Source organism: Leptopilina boulardi, unplaced genomic scaffold, assembly GCF_019393585.1.
Source record: "Leptopilina boulardi isolate dan_hultmark-lab unplaced genomic scaffold, ZJU_Lbou_2.1 LbouV2_211, whole genome shotgun sequence".
NCBI classification, from domain to species: Eukaryota; Metazoa; Arthropoda; class Insecta; order Hymenoptera; family Figitidae; genus Leptopilina; species Leptopilina boulardi.
In genome coordinates, this window is record NW_026137765.1 from 372,523 (window position 1) to 394,749 (window position 22,227).

General features: G+C 27.8%; 1 protein-coding gene across 3 annotated transcripts in view; it reads right to left on the reverse strand.

The window, feature by feature from the left end:
- Positions 1–21,703, reverse strand: part of LOC127278725 (putative uncharacterized protein DDB_G0282499) — a 63,357-nt gene extending 41,654 nt beyond the window's left edge. Inside the window, exons 1-3 of one of the 3 annotated variants that reach the window (XM_051300557.1) lie at positions 21,055–21,703; positions 20,561–20,637; positions 17,098–18,468 (exon numbers count right to left, since the gene is read on the reverse strand). In XM_051300557.1, coding sequence (XP_051156514.1) covers positions 17,098–18,073 — 976 coding nt within the window. In that variant the 5' untranslated portion in view covers positions 18,074–18,468; positions 20,561–20,637; positions 21,055–21,703. Of the gene's footprint in view, positions 1–17,097 lie in introns of all 3 variants that reach the window. The other 2 variants (XM_051300555.1, XR_007842538.1) reach the window with 2 other exon arrangements.
- Between the last annotated feature and the right edge of the window lie 524 nt (positions 21,704–22,227).

Sequence of the window (22,227 nt, forward strand, 5' to 3'; positions counted from 1 at the left end):
GATCTGGACAACTACCAAGAATAAGATTTATCAGAGTTGTTGAGGGATTTTCAAGTATGGTTATATAGAACCTCAAAACTATAAAGACACATAAGAAGGGTATATAGCAACGAAAATAATTTTTCATATAAAAAAATTTTTAAATAAAAAAAATCCATTAATTACTCTATAAATTTGAATTAAAATTTCACTTGCAGCTTTTATAATTTTACAGTGAAATAAAAAATTATTTCATTCAAATATGTTATACTTGACTATTGTCAAATAAATATTAACTTTAACCAAATAGTGATACAAAAAATTTTCATTTCAATGGTCAAAGTTCAAAATCACGGTATTTATATAAAATTGAAAATAGCGTGTGCTACTTTATTCATAAATAGGAATATATAAACACACTGTACAGAAAATTATGGTAACAATTTGCCTAACATTATACGATTGCATTGACGTCAAATGTCGATTTAGATCAGACAGGAAAATCAGTCAAGCTTGGTTTATGTGTCCGAATAATACACAAATCCTCGTCATTTCAAATATATGTATATGACAACATCTCTCTACAATGTTTCATAATTAATAAATCCTATACAAATCCAAAAATTCCAATATATTAATTATTAAATAAATACCACTGATAATAATAATAATTATAAAAAAAGCAGAAAAGCAATATCAATATAATTATTAAGCATAGACTCTATTTTCAAATGAAATGCAATTTAGTATAATAAAAGCAAACTGTTATTGGTTTTAGATTTCTATAACTTGCTTTTTTTTTCTTTTTCTCTGGGAAATTGTATTATTAGAGAGAAGAGAAAGTGTGAATTGCGTTTTATTATTTGTGGTAAAAAAAAAAGAAAGAAGAGAATATAGTCAAACGAAATGTAACAAATACAAAAGAGTGCGCAAACTACAATAATATGCTTGAAAATCGATTTCATATATTGTCGATCCATGTCCTTTGAATTTTGTATATGTATATGTATACTATATATATATATACAGAGATATGGTACATATTTTCCGCCTTTTCGCGAAACAACGCAATTCAACCTATATATTATATTCTCATCCAAATAGCATACAAATTACAAGCCGTGACCCATGACCTATAATATGTTCTCTACAAGAGAACAAACCAAAGTAAAATAAATATATATATATTTTGCATCAAGGGGGATTTTCACATTTTCGCATATGCGAAATAGTTAATTTGACTTTTGGGAAAACTATATGTCCTCTATATAATCGAGGTGACATTTTTTTTAACTCAAATGAAAACATTTTTTTTAACGGATTATCATTCGAATTATATGCCAAGGTAACTAAAATTTTTGGTAATTTCATTAGAAATTATACATTTTTTAGAAAATATTTTTTCGAAAAAGTGACTCAAAATTTACATTGTCAAACAGAAAAATATTTCTTTCTAAAAATTTATTTATTTAAAAAAATATCTCTCTCGCAGTATATATATATATATTCAATTAAAAATATTTTCAAAAATTTTATGTCCGGTGATTTATAAATTTTCGTTTCAAAAGATTGCGCGGTTATTATTTTTTTCTTTTTATAGATTTCAAAACACATGTAATTACTTTTTGTTTGTATAAAAATAATATAGGATGAATCGAGATGTTTGAAAATCCCTTTTTAAATACACTACACGTATATTATTTTATTAATTCAAAATAAAAATAGAACGCCATTGCGTGTCTATTCGTTTCGGCGTCGATTATATACAAATGAATAATATATTTGTGTGTAAAAATAAAAGATATATTTTCAATCAGCGCGATTATTAGAGAATATTATATACATTTTACTATAAGGGTTATAGAAATATAAAATATTTATGAAAACAATTATGATAATAAAGATATAATATTAGATTAATATTAAAAATTAATAATTATGTAACGATGATTTTATTTATTTGCAAGTAAATAAATAAAATAAAAAATGTATTATTTATAAATTTTGTAAATTTTAATTTCAAAAATATTGTCATAAAATTGTTTTACACTATGTAGAATAAACTTCGAAATGAAGATTTTCATTGTTCATAAATGTCTAAATATAAGGACCTTTATTCATCTTTCAAAGGCTATTGAAGTTGAGAAATTGTAGGTAATTGTCATATATATACAGGTGGAGTATTAACTTCAGATAACTGCACCCTTTATGCTTAAATCAGCAATTCATGTGCCTACAAGCACGCAACCATGATTCCAAAAGACGAGCACGTAATATACATATAAATGTTGTATTATTAAAATTTATTTTAGAATCTATTCTAATTTAAACTTTCCTGTCAAAAACAGAATTTACTGAATTAAATTCATTATTTATTAGTTAATAAAAATTAATTGTTCCCTTTCCTTATAGAATCGTTTATGTTAAAAATAATTAAAATTCAAAGTCAGTCAAGACTTTACTGAAAATTAATTATTTTTAATTCAAATTTAGAGAGCATATTTTCAGAAACAAAAATAAATACTAAAATAAGTAGCTAATTCTATTAATTAATAATCGCTTACAAGCGCGTAAAATGGACAAATATTTATCATTTTTATATGTGTAGATTAAAAAACAGGATGTCAGTTAAAAATAAGGTCACGGTGACTTAATCGTGCGCGATACTTTCACGGCCCTGTTCCTTATATAGAATTTATACTACAAAAATAGACTTTATAACTTATTATCTTCTATTAGTAAAGAAGTCGTAAACAATATATAAAAGGGCAAGGATAACACCTTGCAATTTCTATCAAAAAAATATACACGTGCGCGGTAGTATCAGGACTCATCCAAGGGCCTCTTAATGAGAAGAAAACTATATATATATATACTAGGAGGATTCACATTTCCCTATGTACTATATATAGTAACAATAAATACAATTCAGGCGCACACTTGCTGATTGTAATCAGATACAAGACATTTTAACAGTATCGTGCAAGTCGTCTATAAAAAAAAGGATGTCTACGAAGATTATCCCCGAGAAACGAGCAAAGAACATTTTAAACCACTCGACTCACAATCAGATCACAGACAAGTAGAATTTTAACTCCTGAAGAATTAAAGAGTTATTTTTAGTGCGCCATGCAAACTTTAAATAAGAGATGTGGATTATGTCAAACGAGAATTTTATTTGTCAGTTTAAGTAAAAAAAAAAAAAATACTTTTACCTTTTAAATGAATTTTCAATATGAAAAAAATGTTACAAATTTTTTTTAGCGATAAGTTTCTCTGGAACAGCGATATATTTCTCTATAATAGGGAAAACTTTCCCTGCTTTAGTGGAACATATCGCTGATATATAGGTGAAGATTTTTTTGTAGTGTAGTATTTTATACAATCTCTTAATTTGAAGAACCTAACAATAACTAATTTTTTTTTTTTTACTAATTAAAAAAGTCAGCCAAGATTTTACTAAAAATAAATTATTTTTAACTAATACAAGGGAGAATTAAATCACTGGTTGAATGTGATAGAGACATTGAGTTTAATAAATATTTCCTACGAGCTTAATTAACTCGTTTTACCTGCGCGATAGTTGTTTGCTTAATTTAGATGGAAATAATTAATCTTGTCAGATTAAGTGAATATATATATATATATATATATATATATATATATAGGTAGACAATGTCAGAGGTAAAATTATTCAATTTGTTAGAAATTCCGTTGTTGTTTCAACGAACCCTTCTCATCCTTCAGGCAGCGCATTGACTAAACAATTTGTGGCGAGCTTGACATTTTGGAATTCCGTTGGTGTATCTGTCATCGTACAACGAATTCTCAGGGCGAGAGAGAGAGAGAGAGAGAGAGAGAGACATAAACGCGCAATGCCAGAGGCTATAAATCTAGTGTAGATGGATATATATGTATCATATTTACTGACATCACGGCAATGTTTACACGTTACGAGCTTCAAATATTTCGTATATCATACATAAATAATGATCATACATGTAACATAGAAATTATTTTAAATTAAATATTAAAATAAAAAATTAAAACTGATCTTTTATATAATATCGTCAAATTAATCTATTTAATGTAATAAAAATAATAATTAATTATACAACACTAATAATAATGAATATTATTTTTATTATCATTGTTATTAATACTCTTTAATATTATCATTGTTATTAATACTCTCTAAATTTGAATTAGTAAAAATTTTAACTAATTTGAATTAGTGACTCACTTTTTGCTATTGAATTAGTAAAATTTTACGAATTATTAGTAACTTTGACTAATAATTAGTGAAATTTAACTAATTCAATAGTAAAAAGTGAGTCACTAATTCAAATTAGTAAAAATTTTCACTAATTCAGATTTAGAGAGTATTAAACATTAAAATATTTCAATTTTACTCTATATCTCTTTTATAATACATAAAGCAAAAAATATTGGAAATAAGATATAAATTCTTGAGTAGAAACAACTTTCGCTTACAGACACTTTTTTTGCCCTAAAAATATTGCCCTTGGGAACATAAATACTTTTATAAGAGATTTTCTGCAAAAAAAAAAAAAAAAAAAAAAAAAAAAAAAAAAAAAAAAAAAAAAAAAAAAAAAAAAAAACTTTTCGAAAGATAAATGAGATTTGTTACTATAATTTTTATCCTCGAGGCATGTTTGCTATAAATTTTAAATAAAATTTTTTTTTCTTACGACAAAGATATTTTTTTTATAAATTAAGCATAAAACGTTTAAATACAAATTAAGATATCCAAAATATAATTTCATATATCCGTGATAAAAATAAAGAGACTTTCTATAAACGTTTGTAATTTTGTCAGTAGTAGAAGTCAATATGTTAGTCAGACATTTGAAATTTCTAAATAATTTTATCACTACCCGTGCAGAAATTTCCACCCTTCTTCCCGATTTCCGACCTGGCCCCGGCCAGATTATCTGGTCCGGCCCCGGGTCAGTAAATGTTAGTGGCTTCGGTCGTGGCCAGGCCGGGTTGCCCCAATAATAAGATAAGTAAAAATAAATTTTTACAGAGGAGTGCAGAACTAAAGAAGGCTATAGAAACAGGAAGTACACGTTAGGTAGTGGGGGTACGTGACAATTTGGTTTTCTGAAATGGGCGGATAAGTTGCAAGACGCAGTAGCCTCCTGCGCATATTACGAACAGGTGATAATAAAAAAGCAGATATTTATTTTACCGAAGCATATACGTACGTATAGAATCAGTGTTAATATTTTATTCTGAATTACCGCCAGATGGTAAGTCGCAACAGTTAGTCTGCGCAGAAGGCTACCGCGACTTGCAACTTATTCTATTGCTCTGCCTATTTCAGAAAACCCTTTTTCTTACGTATTCGTACGGTACCTCCCATTTCTAGTCTTCTTGGCCTAACTTTTGTTTTATTTTGGATACATAAATTATTTATTTCTGTGAATAATATGCCAAAACACAAAAGTACGAAACGTGTACGGAAACATCGACTGTCAACCCAATTTTCATCTCTGCCGATGAGCCAAAAGTTTTGAACGTTCAAATGAACAAAAATTTTTTTTCAATCTATAAATTATTAAAAATTATAATGTCAATGTAAAATAAAACAGTAAATTAAACTAATATTAAATTAATATTTTCTTTTTAGATATTTAAAACAATATTTTGTAATAAAATTCATATTTAAAGAAGTTACAAAAAAAATTTTGTTCATTTGAACGTTCAAAACTTTTGGTTGATCTCTGCCGAATATATCAAGTCGTAAGTAAAAAATATTATTCACATGATATTACATTACCAAATAAAAAATAACCTAAAAATAGAGATTTTGTATTCTAACTTTATAAATATTGTTTTTATTTTTATAGTTTTACAAATGTTCTAGTAGTATTCCTTTGAAAAAATCCCGAATTGAAGTTAAAAATTCTTTTATTACATCTGACTTCTTATATATTCTTTCATATTTGTTATAATAATAATATGTATAAGTATGAATTTATCACTCGATCGAAATTAGTTTTATAAGAATGATCTTTCTTTCTTATATAATAATAATGATAACAACTATTTTCATGTATGTTAAATATAATTCTATGCCTTATAGCTTCAGATGATTCAAATCATGAAGATGCGAATGTTAATGAGAATATCAGCTCACAACTAGGAGAACAATATGATTCGCTTAGTTCCCATATGGAAGATTGTCTCACACCAGGCGACATTGATTCAAACTACGAAATTAATGAATCTGAAGACCAAATCAATATCCACTCTAAATTGTTAGGCAGATGACTACTGTATAGTTTACCATACCACAAACATTTGAATGGTGGTCAAATCGGGAAAAATTTGATGGCCCCGGTCGGGTCCCCAGCAGGGAACCAGATCGGGCCCCGAGCCATGGCCCCGGTCTGTTTTATTGTTTCATCCAGGCCGGGGGCAGGCCAGATTTCCCGAAGTGGCCCCGGTCTTGCCCGGTCTGGCCCTGGCCAGGGCCCGGTCAAAATTTCTGCACGGGTAGTACATGTAAATATAAAAAGATAAGACTTTTGACATTTCTAAAAAGGATTTATCAGTATGTACAAGTCAATATTTATTTTGAGTTTTATTTTTTTTGTAATTTTCTCAGTAGTATAAATCGGTTTTCGTCGGACATAACTAAATTAGAAAGTAAAGTGGTAAAGTAAATATTTTCTCAAATTTTCTACATTTTTGTAATTTTGTAAGTAATACAAGTCAATATCTAGTCGGACTTTTTACATGTCTAAAAAAGTTCAGTAGTACAAGGTCAGATTTTTACATTTCTACCAAAATTCAGTAGTGCAAGTCAATATTTAGTCGGACGTTAAAAATATTTTTAATTACTTCAGTAGTATAAGTAAAAATTCAGTCAGACTGTTTTAAACCTTTTTAATTCTTTCAGTAGTACAAGTTAATATTAATTGTTATTCCAAAAAAGAATTTGTCAGTAGTACAAGTCAATATTCAGTTTGAGGTTTTATATATTTTTTTTTATTTTTCCAGTAGTATAAATTGGTTTTCGTCGGACATAATAATTAAAATAGAAAATAAGTAGCAAAATAAATATATTCAGTCCGACTTTTTACATTTCTAAAAAAAAGTTCAGTAGTACAAGTCAATATTTGGTGAGACGTTTTTAATATTTTTAATTCTTTCAGTAGTTACAAGTAAATATTCAGTCAGCTTTTTTTTCAATATTTATAGTTACGTCAGTGATGCAAGTCAATAATATAGTTCGACTTTTTAAAATTTTACCAGTAGTACAAGGTAAATATATAGTCAAATTCTCTATGGTTCAATTATTTATCAGCAGTATTCCAAAAAGTATTCAGTCACAATTTTTATAATATTCTACAAATAATTTTATTAAACATCATGATGTCTGACTAAAATCGGCTAGTACTACTTCAAAACCACTTATAAATATTTATATTTATTTCCAATTCTAAAACTATTTAATTAAAAATTTTCTTTCTATGTCGAAAATATAATAAAAAAGAAAAAATAATTTTTTTACATCCATTTGTCTATCTTTAAAACCTAAAAAAAAAACAATTGTGAAAATTGTTCGAAAATGAAGATAAATTTTCCTTTAGAAATTCCTTCTCTTTTTTTGTTTTATTAAATATCTGTTACACCAAGATTCGCTTCAAATCCCGAGGGTTTAATTCAAGTTCTATCGTCGCATTTCTCGTATATAGAAATAAAAATTAAATAATAGAGAATGACACCTGACCACTATATACACAGGAGAGAAAACCCATTGGGTATTGTTTAGAGAAATGAAGAAAAACGTTGAAATAAAAGGAGGGGGTAGAGGCGATGAGAATAAATGACAAAATGAAAGTAAAGAAGAAGAAGAAGAGCGCGCAAAAGCCGGAGGTAGAAAATAGAGTGAAGAGAGAAAATAGAGATAGGACACACAAAGATGTGCGGGATGCATATAGGGGGGCACAACACAAGCCTTCCATACAGTCCCGTCCATCGGGTATCTCGTATCGCGGCGGGAGCAACGTACGCTTAAGAGCGGCGCCGCTTACACCGGAACCCCAGCCACCGCGACATCCCCTTTTCCACCCTTAACCGCGTTCACACGCGATAGGTGTGTATGCTTCTTGTAACACTATCTGCGCGCGCGCATATGTATTAGTAACATATATGTGTGTATACAATATGCACACATTTCTGAATTCGTGTATTGCGGCCCAACTTTATACGAGCTTGCGCGAATATCTGCCGAGGATATTTTTATGTCCCTGCATGCATGTCAGGCTCTCTTTTTCTCGCGCAATCTATCGACCTGCAAGAACTAAAACGTTTTAGTAAACAGTTTCAAAAATCTTGTTTTTCAGGAAACAAATGCGAGGGCCAAAAACTGGATGCACATCGAAGAACTATGTCGTGCTTCATGCTCGAATAAAGAAAAATAATACGAAAAAAAAAGAAGTACCAGATTGTCTCTTTGAATGAACACACATAATCAAGAATACCGGGAATAAAAAAAAACATTCAATTTAAAAAAAAATTAATTAAAAATTTTGCAACAGTCCATATGAAATTTATTTCGTTATCTAGTTATAATACAGTTCTACTATTTTCTATATAGTTAATGTGTAGTTAAACTATACAGAAACTAGCTAGAATGGTAACGACCAACAAGTTTCTGGATACTCAAACTATATAGAAACTGTCTAGTATATCTAGATTATTTAGAAAGGTCAGAACAGTTATTCTATCTAGTTTCTAGATACATGAACTATATGGAAACTGTCTAATGTATCTAGATTATTTTTAAAGTTCAAGACAGTTACACTAGCTAGAAATGTAACGCTACAACGTACAATTTTACTGTTTTCTATATAGTTAATGTATAGTTAAAATATACAGAAACTAGCTAGAATTGTAACGACACGACCAACCATTTTCTAGATACTCAAACTGTATGAAAACTATCTATTGCAACTATATTATTTCAGAGGTCAGGACAATTATACAACCTAGTTATTAGATACTTGAACTATGTGGAAACTATCCAGATTATTTAGAAAGTACAGGACATTTATACTATCTAGTTTCTAGATACCTATAACTATACAGAAACTGTCTACAACATCAACAGTAATTTTAAATAATCTAGATTGTTTAGAATAGGTTTCCTAAACAGAATCTATCTAGTTTCTCAAAAATTTAATACTACAGACCTTTTCTAATTGACTTGATATCATTTTTTAAAAAAAATATTTCTAAATTTTTTTCCAATTGTAAAAGTGTTATTTTTAAAAATTAAAAACTTATTTTTGAAAATATAAATACAAAATGTGATAATTTTTTTTCCTATCATAGCTACACGTTTTTATAACCTTTTTCATTGATCGGCCTTTTATATTCGAGAGAAAAAATCTTTCCAGATTCGTTTCAATCTGGGTCGCATCCACCTTCCGGTATAAGCGAACTTCTGGCGTTTAAAAGATAGTATTTCCTTATCTTTCATCGCATAGACTATTTTAGTGTATTATCTGATTCGCCTAGTTTTTTTTCAATTGATTCTAGCTTGTTATATTTTAAAGAACTAGTTTAATATATTTTAAAAAAAAATTTTCACGTGAGAGAAAATAATAAGTAGAAATAAAATTTTTTTTCTCCTAAAGAGGACTTATTGTTTTAATATTTTCCAAGTTCCCGACATTAGGGGTCGTTCATAAATCATGTCACACTTCAAGATAAAGGGGGGGGGTCAAAAAAGGTAAAAAAAATACGTGAGGTAATTTTTGGACAGCCCTTATGCCGCGATTATTGTTTTATTATTTTTAAATAATTATTGTTTAATATTATTTTTTATTATTGTTAAAAATACCAACGAATCAAACATTTTTCAACAAATTTTGTTCCTTAAAAAAATGTATCCAAACATGGGGATTTCAATAAATGAGAATAGAAAATAGGGTCAACGGAAACAAGTGAAAAAAAAAACAATGCCGACTATTCGTGCCAGTTTTCTGATGAGTATTGCTTTGTTTTACACAAATATTCTTATTCAGAAATATATCTAGATACATACATATAAATATATGAAGAATTCATGGATTTGTGATTTATATATTTTCTATTTTAAATAAGTACGAAAAAAATGACTACCCACATACGAGAACTCTAAGTATGTATCGCGAGAATTCCATATTTCCAAATCGTTCATACGCGCATAATATATATATATATACCCGAAAAAGGTCACTGCACATTCAAAAAGTTCAGAGACTAAAATATTTCTCTTTTAAATGTTATTTCAAAAATTTACTTTAGAAAAATTAAATAAACATCGAGAAAACGAAACTCTAAATTTTAGAATTACGTTTTTTCTGTGATATATTAAGTTGAGAAAAGTCCCTTTTTTATAGAAGAAAAACACGATATCATTCGATATTATGAAAAAAATTTGTTAGAGAACTTGATACGCGACGTAAAGTTTTTATCTTGTTATATAATTTTCTTTATTGAAAAGATTGCAACATCTGCTTCTAAATTTTCTCGGCATTACACCTCGAGAAAACGATATTTTAAATATAATAATCTTGGCTCTCAAAAATATATAATCCCTGCATAATTTAATTCTTACTGATATAAAATATACAATATCTGAAATAAAAAACATTTTTTTTTAATGACTCAATGTAAATAAATAATAATTTTTTTTTTTCATTTATACAAAAACAATTTGAACGTGACGAGGAATTTTAAAAATTTAATCAAATTGTTATAGTAAATAAAAAAATACAAAATAATTAATTGAAAACAATCAAACAATGAAATAAATTCGCGCATATCGACCATTTAAAGTGAATTGAAAATGTTTTATAGAAACTCGGAAAATGTCACGTTTTATTTAAAAATTTATTTCTATATTTTATTTGAAATTTCACGCACGAATATAATTCTCTCGTATAAAGTTATTATTAAAAAAAAAAAAAAACAAATTTTACTTTGTCGCCTATATAGTACTTTTCACTATAAAACTGTTTATTTCTTTTTTTTATGTTTACTTATAAACTCTTTTAAAAAGAATCAGTTAATTGTTTTGAATGACACGACAGAACTTATAAAACTCGATAAATACTTCAACTATAAAATAAAAATTAATGTCAAATAAAACAAAAATTAAAAAATTAAACTACACTTAACAAAATTACTAAATCAATCAACAAATTCAATAAGAAAATAAAATACTAAAAAATGTAAATATATTTCAACAATAAATTATTAATATTAAAAATTTGTTTTTTTGTTGAAATTAATATTTAAAAAATGCAACCATTATCAAGGTTTTTTAAAGTAAAATAAAAATAGTAAAAAAAAATATCAAATCTATTTACATTTAACAAAAAAAAAAAAGTAAATTATTCTTTGTGTGTAATAGTAAATTAGAGTTTAGTTATGAAATTGGAGCAAAATGTCGCGTTACTTATGTAACTTTACGAGAGAAACTGCCACAACCCCCATCAACCTCGGAAGTTAATTTCAACCCACACACACATATATATATATATAGTTGGGAAACGTTGCTATCGCATTTTTTACGTCATATCATTGCGGTGGTTTCTTTGTGAGCGAGGAAACGAGAGTCCCCCAACCATAAAGCACATACCACGATAATTCAACTATATGAAGGTAATATCTCCCACACTCCAATATGCAATATACACCGGGAAATGACAATTTCTAAATTAAATATTCATTGTCAATACAATATATAACTGAATAATTCAATATACCTATTATAATAAAAAATAATAAATTTAACAATTTTTAATTTTTTGATTGAGTCAAATAAATTTTTGGTTTATTTAAACAAAAATTTTTTTGATTCAAACAAAAGTTAGATTAACTGTTTATTTATTTAGTTGATTCAACAATATATAATATTTAATTAAAACTTGATATAAAAAGTCAATGGAAATTAAATTAACAATGAAATATATAATATCAGTTAAAATCAAATTTGCAAATTAATAACAAAATCTAAACTTGTAGCGCTATGAAGTTTAATAGAGACCCAAATTATTCAAAACTTAGACATTGTTGTAATGTTAGAGTTCAAGTTTTAATAGTTAATCATACAAAATTTAACTGCAGACTGTGAAAATGACACTTATGATATTTTGATAAATTTTCCGTCTCTCTGATATTATATAAATGTATTGAAAATATTAAAATTAATTAATCAATTTCAACTATAAATAGAATAAATAATAGTAACAATAATAACACTAATAACCAAAATTTTCTTCTATTAAAGGAATTTTTTTTTATTATTATAGAAAATATATGTTAGAAAATAAATTTACTGTTTGATTTGAAACAATAAAAATATATTTTCTGTAAGTAATTTTCAAAATAACATTTGACCCAATTTTCTTTCTGTTCGGTAATTGTGAATGAGTGCGATAAATAAAAAAGAATAAAGTGGAATAGAATTTAAAGGAATACAAAAGCGAAAAGGATTCTAAAAAAATATATAAAAATGAAAACAAATGAATTATAAAGTTAAACAAGTAAAAAACTATTGAAAAAACATATGAAGGGTATGACAAGTAAATAATTTACTTGATTTTTTATTTTATGAAAAAACCTCAATTTCGAAAAATTGGCCCTTGACCCCTTTTGTCGTTTCTACCCTTCATAAAAAAAATTGTAAACTAAATAAAGAACAATTACTTTTTTCTTTGTTATTTAAATATTATATGCATCAAATAAATTGTCAGTTTTATATCATACAAAATAAGAAACAACATTGTAAAATTATCACTGTCTATAACTAACAAAAAATAAAAAAGTTTGGAAATATTGCTTTATAAATGACAAACAGCATGAGTAGAATATCTAAAAGGAAAAAGTTATTTCACTAGGTATATATATATATATATATATATATATATAATAAATGCAAAAGCCGTTGAATATCATCCGTTAAGAAGACAACTTTATAAACTTTAATGCTCACCATACTTGATGATAAAAAAGTTTGTCAAAAAACCGGAAGTGAAAGTACTCAAGAGTTTTACTAATAGCTTTATATAGGATAATTTTTCTGTTGAAGGTTTATGGTTATACCGAGAGAATTTTAATTCACATCGTTTATTATATATGTGTTAAAAAATAAAACTTAGATAAGTGTCCCATAAAAATGTCCAATTTAACATAATTTCTCTATAATTGCAAATTTCACCTTTATATTAAATTATAAAAAAAAATCCAAATTTACTGCATAATAATTAATTAAAATTAATTAAATTTTAGTTAATTATTATTATTATTATTATTGAAAATTCATGATTATTGAAATCGAATAAAACAAAATTGTTATTTTTGGTGTAATTATAAGTTGAATGGAATAACTTTGAATTCGATAATATTGAAGAAAAGCTTTCAATTAGCCATTGCATGCAACTCTTCCATTTTCATGACTAACGTAAATTATCAAGTGTCTATCGCGAATTACTGTTTGATATCTATTATTTACAATTACCGATCTTATGTGTATTTGTATCAACCATCATATAGCACGAAGCAATAAGCGATTATTTTTTCTGTCCCTTCCCATTTTGATCTACTGTTGACATTTATCGCTTCTGACGTTAGTTGAAAAATATATTGTGTATAGTGCTTTCGACGCCCCAATGAAACCGCCTCTTTTATACGCAATATAACTACATCAAAGCGTCATGATTTACTCAACAAACAACCAGTTTCATTTTACTCACTTTCATACAAATATATAATAAAATTTCTATTTATCTCTTTATTTATCTAACATTTCATTTTGTTTATTTATTTTTTTTAGCAATTTTTTTTTAGCAACTAATTCTATTAGAATTTTATATATTTTTTATTTCATGAATATTTTTAATTATTGTATTATTTTAATTTCACTTTTTATCAAAAATTTATTAATTAAAATTTAAAGAACAAATTTTTTTTTTTTGAAAAAAATGTTATAGTTTTATAAATTATTTAAGAAAATTATAAACTGTCGCAAAAAAAAGACGAATTTTAATTTCATGCTTTTGATTCTTTTATTATATTCCTGTGTAAAAGAAACTGGGTTTATTTCTGAGAAGCAATTTATGGTAATGGAAATAAAAAATTGTTATAATAATTACACGGAAATCATTAAATCGATCGAACTCGTTTTCTTTATAGAGGGAATAACCGACTTTTATTACTTCACTAATTAAGAAAAAAGAAAAATGTCAAGTAAAAGTAACTTTTCACCTCTTCATTGTCACTGTAATTTAAAAAAAAAAAAACTTTCTCTGTCCAAGGAATTTTATTTTAAATCTACTTTTTATAATTAATTTCTTACATTAAAATAATTACGATAAATTTTTTGAAAACAAAATACAAAATATTTGTTAACTGTAAAATTTTTTTTTTTTAATTCAAAAAGGAATTTAAAAAAAAAATTTAACTTTTTTAAAACTTTTTTTACAAATAATTTTGATGAAATAAAATGATTTTACCATGTGAAATTTAGAAATTCGAAAGCAAATCATATTTATAAAGTTTCGTAATCAGTGAACTTAACAATTCACTTAAAAAAGTAGGGAACTAAAATATAGTTAAAGAGTATCTGATTGGAAAAAAAAAGTTGTAACAAATTTTTAAACACGATTTTAAAGTGGGCTTGATGATTGCATCAGCAAAGAGTGAATAATATTGTTTGATAACAATATTTCTAAGAAGCAAATATTAATCAAGATAATTTATCTAGAAAATATTATAACCTAACCCAACTTGATTCACAGGAGAGAATACTAGATTGCAACCAGCATGCCTTGTTTGCTATATATGTGTAAGTTTGATGCAGTGGTAAGCAAAGTGTTGTGTATATTTAATTAACTACTTGAGCCAGAATTCAACGGGAGGCTTATATCGTTTGTTAATGTGTAGGTGGATAGTGGATTCCAATATATATAGTTACAATTATAAACAAACTTGTTCTCATCAAAGTAGATAAGTCTATCACCAAATAATTAAGCATTCAAGCTTCTCAAATCATACAGGAATTTCGAATATTAATTAGCTTCGCTGTCAGTTACCGCGATGCACTTTAGAAATAGATGAATTTTTAATATAAAAAAAGTATTTAAAGTTTTTTTTTTAATTTGAAGAAAATTTTTTATAAATTTTATTCTCATATTTAGAATATATAATACTTTGTACTTAAGAAAAAATGCTCAAATTAAGAAATATTCTTACTGTAAGAATATTATTACATATTTTATTTAGGAAATATTCTTATTTTTAAATTATTATCATTTTATTAAGAAGTATTCTAATTTAAAAAAAAAATCCGATTTTAAGATTATTATTCTTTTCTTCAAGTATTATATTCTAATTCAAAAAATAAAATGCAAAGAAAAAATAAACAAAATAATCGTTTTCTTAAATGAAAAAACATTTCAAAGAGGAAAATTTTGTTTAACATTCATTAATTATAATGTTCTTACAACGTTATAATATATATATATATATTGTAAAATTACTATAAATACTTTATTAAGTAAACATCCATGGAAAATTTATCTATTAAAGGAAAGCCTCTTATATAACTATATATATAAATATTATTATAGTTTTAAACAAACTTCACGAGAAACTTACGCGAATGAAATTGCATCATATGATTTCACGTAATTATAATAAGTTAAACTGCGTTTATATTGAAATTCTATAAAAGTAAAGAGAGCGCGCGTGTATATTTATCCAAGTAAACTAATTACTTTCTGTAATTTAATAAATTAACTAATTACTCTTTCATTATGTGAACCTTTTGTAAATGTTTAACAAAATTGTTCTGATAATTTTATCAAGAATTTTCAGTATTTATCAAAATTTAAATAATTTATCAACAACTTTTGCATATTATGACATTTTCTAATTAAAAAATTTTCATTTAAATATTTTTTTCTTTTTTTTCAAAATTTTTTTTTTTTTTAATGGAAAAAATTATTAAAATAAAAATATTTTAATACTACTGGATTATTGTTAAATAAAATTATAAATTATTTTATAATTATACATATTGTAATAATTATATGTATTATAATAATTATATAGATCAAACATTTTGAATAAATGAATGAGCATATAATGAAATTGTTATGTGATCCATAAAGAATTGTATAAAGATGAGTATATTTTTATTTACTTTTTTTTTATAAATTTTTTTAATCTATATAAACTTTGAAAATGTTATCAGTAAAATGTCAAATATACTTTTTTACGTTTACAGCCGATATTTATGTGCTAAAATGAAAAATAAATAAAAAAAATTCTCTTTAAACGTATTTTATTCTTGATCAATAAAAATTGTTTTTATTTTTTGTTTAAAATTCCATATAACGCGATTTTATATTTTTCAAAATATTATTTTTTTCAATTACAAATATAAATCAAATTCTCAATCTCGTTCAAGTATATTTCTAAAAAAAAACAGCAATTCATATGTAGAATTCAAGAAAATCAAATTCATTAAAACTTAAACTAAATACAAAATTTCAAACTAGTTAAAACTATTTTGCAGTTTCAACTTCTCTAATTTTGTATTTACATTATGAATATATTCATCACATATTATTATTATTATTATTATTATTATTATATTTATTATTATTATTTTTATTATACTCCAAGCGGGATTCTATAAAAATCGTACCCTTTTGGAGTGAAAGCAAAAGGAGTTATATTATTAAAAGAGTTAATTTAATAATTATTATTTCTCTTTTGGAGTTGAATTTTAATTCCAAAAATTTTACTCTTAACTCCAGTGGCTATTAATTCCCCAAAATTTTTACAGTATATTTTTATTATTAATATTATGAGATTAATTATTATGATTCGATGAATTAATCAATAGGTGAATGAATTATTATTGGTTGAATAGTAATAATGTATAATACCGATATTATTTAAAGAAATGTGTAAAATTTATTTTATCGAGAACAATTATATAAATATGATAACAATAGGAATTTTACAAAAATTATTATTAAATATATAATAAAATAAAAAATCGGAAAGTAAAAAACTCACCGATCTGTGGAACGTCGTATTGCCTATTCCCTCTAACCGATCTGAGCATAACTTGCGAAGCAATATTTGGAGGTAGCATAGGTAAATTTTGCTTATGCCGTTTTGATACTCCTCGCGCTTCACGATTTGTCGTTGTTGCTCTATTTCTCATTATTCCAGAGGATTTATCATCCTCGTTGTTCATTGATCCCGAACTACTCTCCTGTTCTCCTCCTCGATCACGAATCATTAACGGTACTACTGAATCAGTTGATTCCTCCTGTATATCCTCATCACTCTCGTTAAATGACGATTTTGCAATAGCCGATCTATCACTAATTCGATTGTCCCGATTATTGAACCGATTGTTATTATTATTTATATTATTATTATTATTAATATTAATATTATTTTTCACAAGTGGACCCTCCACATAGTCATACACTTCCGATTCAATAGGTTCTCTCCTCTCCCAAATTTCTGACAATTTTCTCGTACCATGTTGTTGTTGCCAAAAAAATGGCGTCTCATATTGAATTGGTACACCATGTCTCGTATTATCATCATCATCATCGTTATCATTATTATTATTCTGATGCATAATATTCAATACAGTTGAATATAAATTGTCCAACCATTTGTTTTTGTAATTTAAAGGTTTCAGGATCCTTTCATTATTAAAGACACTCGTTGGGGAATTTTGGGGATTATTATTATTATTATTATTATTATTATTATTATTATTATTATTATTAGTATTTGTTTCCGATTGACCATCGTACAGGTACATGTTATTCCTTAGAGGTACATCGTGTTGATACGACCTCAAATGAAGTGCATTTCCATCAACAGAATTAATATTGCCCACCAATTCAACCATTTTGTCGTGATTTTGATTTCTTTTTTGATCCTGTTCAATGCTTACTGGCCGATTTCCCAAGGCCAATGCAAGCCCCAGTCCCACGTAGCTGAGGAGCCAGAGCATTCGATTCGTCATTTTATGAAATAACAATATTACAGTTCCTTTCCTCTACTACTTTTTTTTTTTTTTTTTTTTATTTTGTCACTCTTTTTTTTGAGTTCGTTAGAGTCGAAAAAATTCACGTTAGGCCGAAGTTTGTTTTTTACACACTCACAATGAATTGGAAAAAAAAGGAAGAGAAGACAGGATCAGGAGGTGGTGGAGGAAGAGGTGGATATAGAAAGATAGAGAGGAAAGAAAAGTTTAATTCTACTTTTGAATTAATAAACTGTTTTCCTTTCACTAGTTTCTTGGAATTTTGATTCGAGAGACGATTATTTTCTTTTTTGATGAAGCGTTAGGCCCTTTTAACGTCCTTCCAATGAGAACGCACGTCCTTCTCTTTCGAGGTAGAAGTGCAGAGTGCTGTTCTGAAATCAGGTGGTTCGATTACAACGTGAGGTGTGCAATGTTATAAACGTATACACTTGACGAAGGTGCTCTAGGTGTGCTGGGGTGCCAATATGGTGCACAGTGCAAAAAAACATTTCCAAACAAAAAAAAAAAAAGAACAATTCCTCCCCCAGAAAAAAAAATGAATCAAAAACACTTATTTTTTTTTTAAAAATCAGTACAAATTTCTCAAGACTCTTCAAAATGTTCAATATATTATCAACATGTTTTTTTTTTGTGGATAAATAATGAAAATATATCTCGAAATATATCACTGATGAGGAGGAAAATTCTCGTTAATGTAACTTTTCACCTCGAACCATCTTACACGCATTGTCCCCCTCACTAATATTTTTTGCGTCCGTATCATTTTTTTTTCCCCTCCCCCGAGAGAAAAGGAGGGAAAGAGAAATATATAGATAAGGAAAAAGTTTTCACAATGCAATTGTTAATGTAATCCTTTTTTGTAAAAATAAAACACAATTACCGTAAACAACAAACAGTTCTGAAAAATACGGTTCTTTTTTTTCTTTATAGAATAGGCAATTAATTGGGCGGAATTAAGTTATTTTTGTACGAATTTACTTTTTTTAAATTTTAATCTTCTTAAAATTTTGTTCGTGCAATAAAAGCGTGCGAAGTATAAAACTGTGCGCTTGTGTGCTAAGGCTGTTTTTTTCGTATATATGAAACCCTGAATTAAAAACACTCGGAACTTTAAATATCACTTTCTATAGTTTTTTACCGTTTTCTTTTTTTTTTAAAAAAAAAAGTCACTTTAAGCTCCTTTCACGTATCCTTAATTTCTTTTTAAGTATTCTCTTAAGGTTTTTAAGTGTCAATTTTTTTTACGTTTCCTTAAATTTTAAAATGTCCTTAAGTTTTAAGTGTCCTTAAATTTTAAGTGTATTTTTAATTGTATTTTTAATTGTATTTTTAAGTGTAATTTTAAGAGTAATTTTAAGAGTAATTTTAAGTGTAATTTTAAGTCTATCTTTAAGTGTATTTTTAAGTATATTACGTGTATTTATATTACGTGTATTTTTACGTGTCCGTAAGATTTCAAGTGTCCTTACTTGTCTTTAAGTGTAACTAAACTTCTTAAGTGTTCTGGATTTCTTTTAAGTGTCCTTAAATTTTTAGTTGCCTAAAAAAATTTAAGTATTCTTTTTTTAATATCTTTTTGTCTCTAAAGAATCCTTAACGTTTTTTCTTTAAATCCTCAAATTTTTAACGAATTCCTAAGAATTTAATGAATTCCTAAGTTCTTGTTGGGTATTTATTCTTGTATGTCTTTACAGTTCATTTAATTTTCAAGTTCCTTTTAAGAATCTTCACATTTTTTTCACGTATACTCAAGTTTTTTTTAAAGCATCCTCAGTTTTATTTTCAAAAGTAACAAAAAATTTAGTGTCTTTAAATTTGTAACATATCTTTAAATTTTATTTTAAATTCGTATTTTTATTTTTAAAATGTGTAAAATTTTAACGCATTTTAAATTTTGTAATGTATCCTCAAGGTTTTTAAAAAATGTCTTTATATATATATATGTATTTTTTAATTGAATTTATAAATACCAACGATGACAACAATAACAACAAAGTGGATTGAACAAACGTGCAAATGTTCTTCCTAGATCAGGTGCTTTCGAGTGACTTTGCTATTTATAGAATGTGGTTTCGTAGTATATAGTAGAGTATCAACAGGTGCTCCAAAAGGTATGTAAAAAATAGTCAGTCACAAAAAATCTAACAGTCAGTGCAAAATGTGAGGAATTGGTGCAAATATATATATATATATATGTTGTATATATAAGAAAAACACGAGTATCGCGATCACCATGAAACGTTGTATATCAATTTTCACGACACAATTACTTTTGAAGTAAAAAAAAAATGAAGAAGAAGAAGAAGAAGAAGAAGAAGAGGAAGTAGAAGAAGGGTGCAATCTCTCAGGTGCCGTTTATGAGAAAATACTTGCTTCTTAAAAATTTGCGATGCCTGATTTTTCCGTCCACTTCCGCCTCCTCCACCTCCACTTTCTTCGTTTCTTCTCCGTTGTCTTATTCACCTTTGCCTCTGTTGTTTTTTGTTAACCTTCGTTTTATCCACCAGTAATCGTGAATATCGTTCTGAACCATCCGAAACCTTGTTTTCAAAAACCGGTGGGAAAAAGAAAATTTATTTTTTTTTTTTGTCTCACAAACTCTCTCTCCCTCTCTTTCTCTCTTGTTCACAATTTTTTCTCTCTCTCTTTCTCTCTTTTTCCCTCTCTTATGAAAAAATCTCCTCAGGCACAGATAATTCACTTTGCACTTTAGAAACACACTGATCCTTTTTTCCTTTCCTTTATTTTAGACAGAGGGTGCAAAAGAAAAACTTTTTTTTTTGTCGCACACAAATGTCTTGCACGCGATAACACCGATAGTCAATAAACGGATGATTCGGCGAGAGGCAAGAATCGAGAGAGAAAGAGAGAGAGAGAGAGAACAAAGAGATGGAAAGTGAGGGAGAGAGAGGTGTGCGTGCAAAAATGTGCTGTGCTGACGTTGTATGTGCTCACACCCTTTCGGCAAACATCAAGAACGTCGGCGACGTCTGCAGCAGAAATCCCATGGGCGGATTGAGTAAAATCATTGTCTCTCTTGTTTGTAGTTTAGCGTCTCTTGGATGATGATTTTCTTTTTTTCTCCTTTTTTTTGACGGGGAAGGAGGGGGTGTAAAAAAATGTTTTTCTTTCAGAGAAAATAAAAAAACACTAATACGGCATATATTTATTTATTTATAAAGGAGAGAGAGAGAGAGATAAATAAAAAACAACTGCGTGACCGTTTTTGACAAACCAACTGATCGAGTGGTTTTGATGATGGAATAATGGTTTCTTTTTTTTTTTTGTGTGTCTTTTTTGGCGTCGTCGTGCGTCTACCGGTTACGGATGACGGTTAGCTTCTAGAAGTTGAGCAGCTGGGCTGGAGCCGAGAAGCAGTAGTTGAGCGGCGGCTGATTTAACGAGAGGAGGTGGTGGTCGGTGAGACCGCGTTGGAGGTTGCTTCTTTGGCAAACGAGAAAGAGAGAGAGAGAGAAAGATGGGGAGAGAGAGAGAGAGAGAGATGATGAGAGGACAGGGGGGCTGGAGAGGGCTTCGGGGCGGTGGGTTTTAGTTTAGCGAGTGAGCCGGCTGGCGCCCTCACCAGAACTAACTCCCACGCTGCGCGGCATAAACTACCATTTTAATACGGCGCACATCCCCCTACACTCGATCCCCCCACTTGTGTGTTTTGCTCACACAGTAAAACCATCCCTCTCTCTTTCTTTTTTCTTTTACTCTCTCTCCGACCTCTCCTTCACCGGAATCCATCTCCTCACCTTCGTCACCCTTTTTACATTCTCCCCTCCACCCAATGACGATGTCGTCGACGACGACGACGACGACACAACTCACCGTCAGCGAGATACTCTCTCCCACACGGATCGTGTTGTGGTTGCCTAACTACGTGTTACGGCTACATTCATAAAACTAGCGGCTCGCAAGAAAACGATGGGGAGCTAGACGCATTGGCTTCTTGGGGGATTTTTCCTCTACTAGAGAAAAAGTGAGAGAGATGAGGGTGAAAACAAGCCACTTAGTAAGAATCCGATGAGATTGTGTCAGAGTTGACTAGACTTGAGGGAGAGGATGCTTTTAGGCATGTGCTCTTTTTGTGCGGATGTGGGCAAAACTAGAAATAAAGAACAATG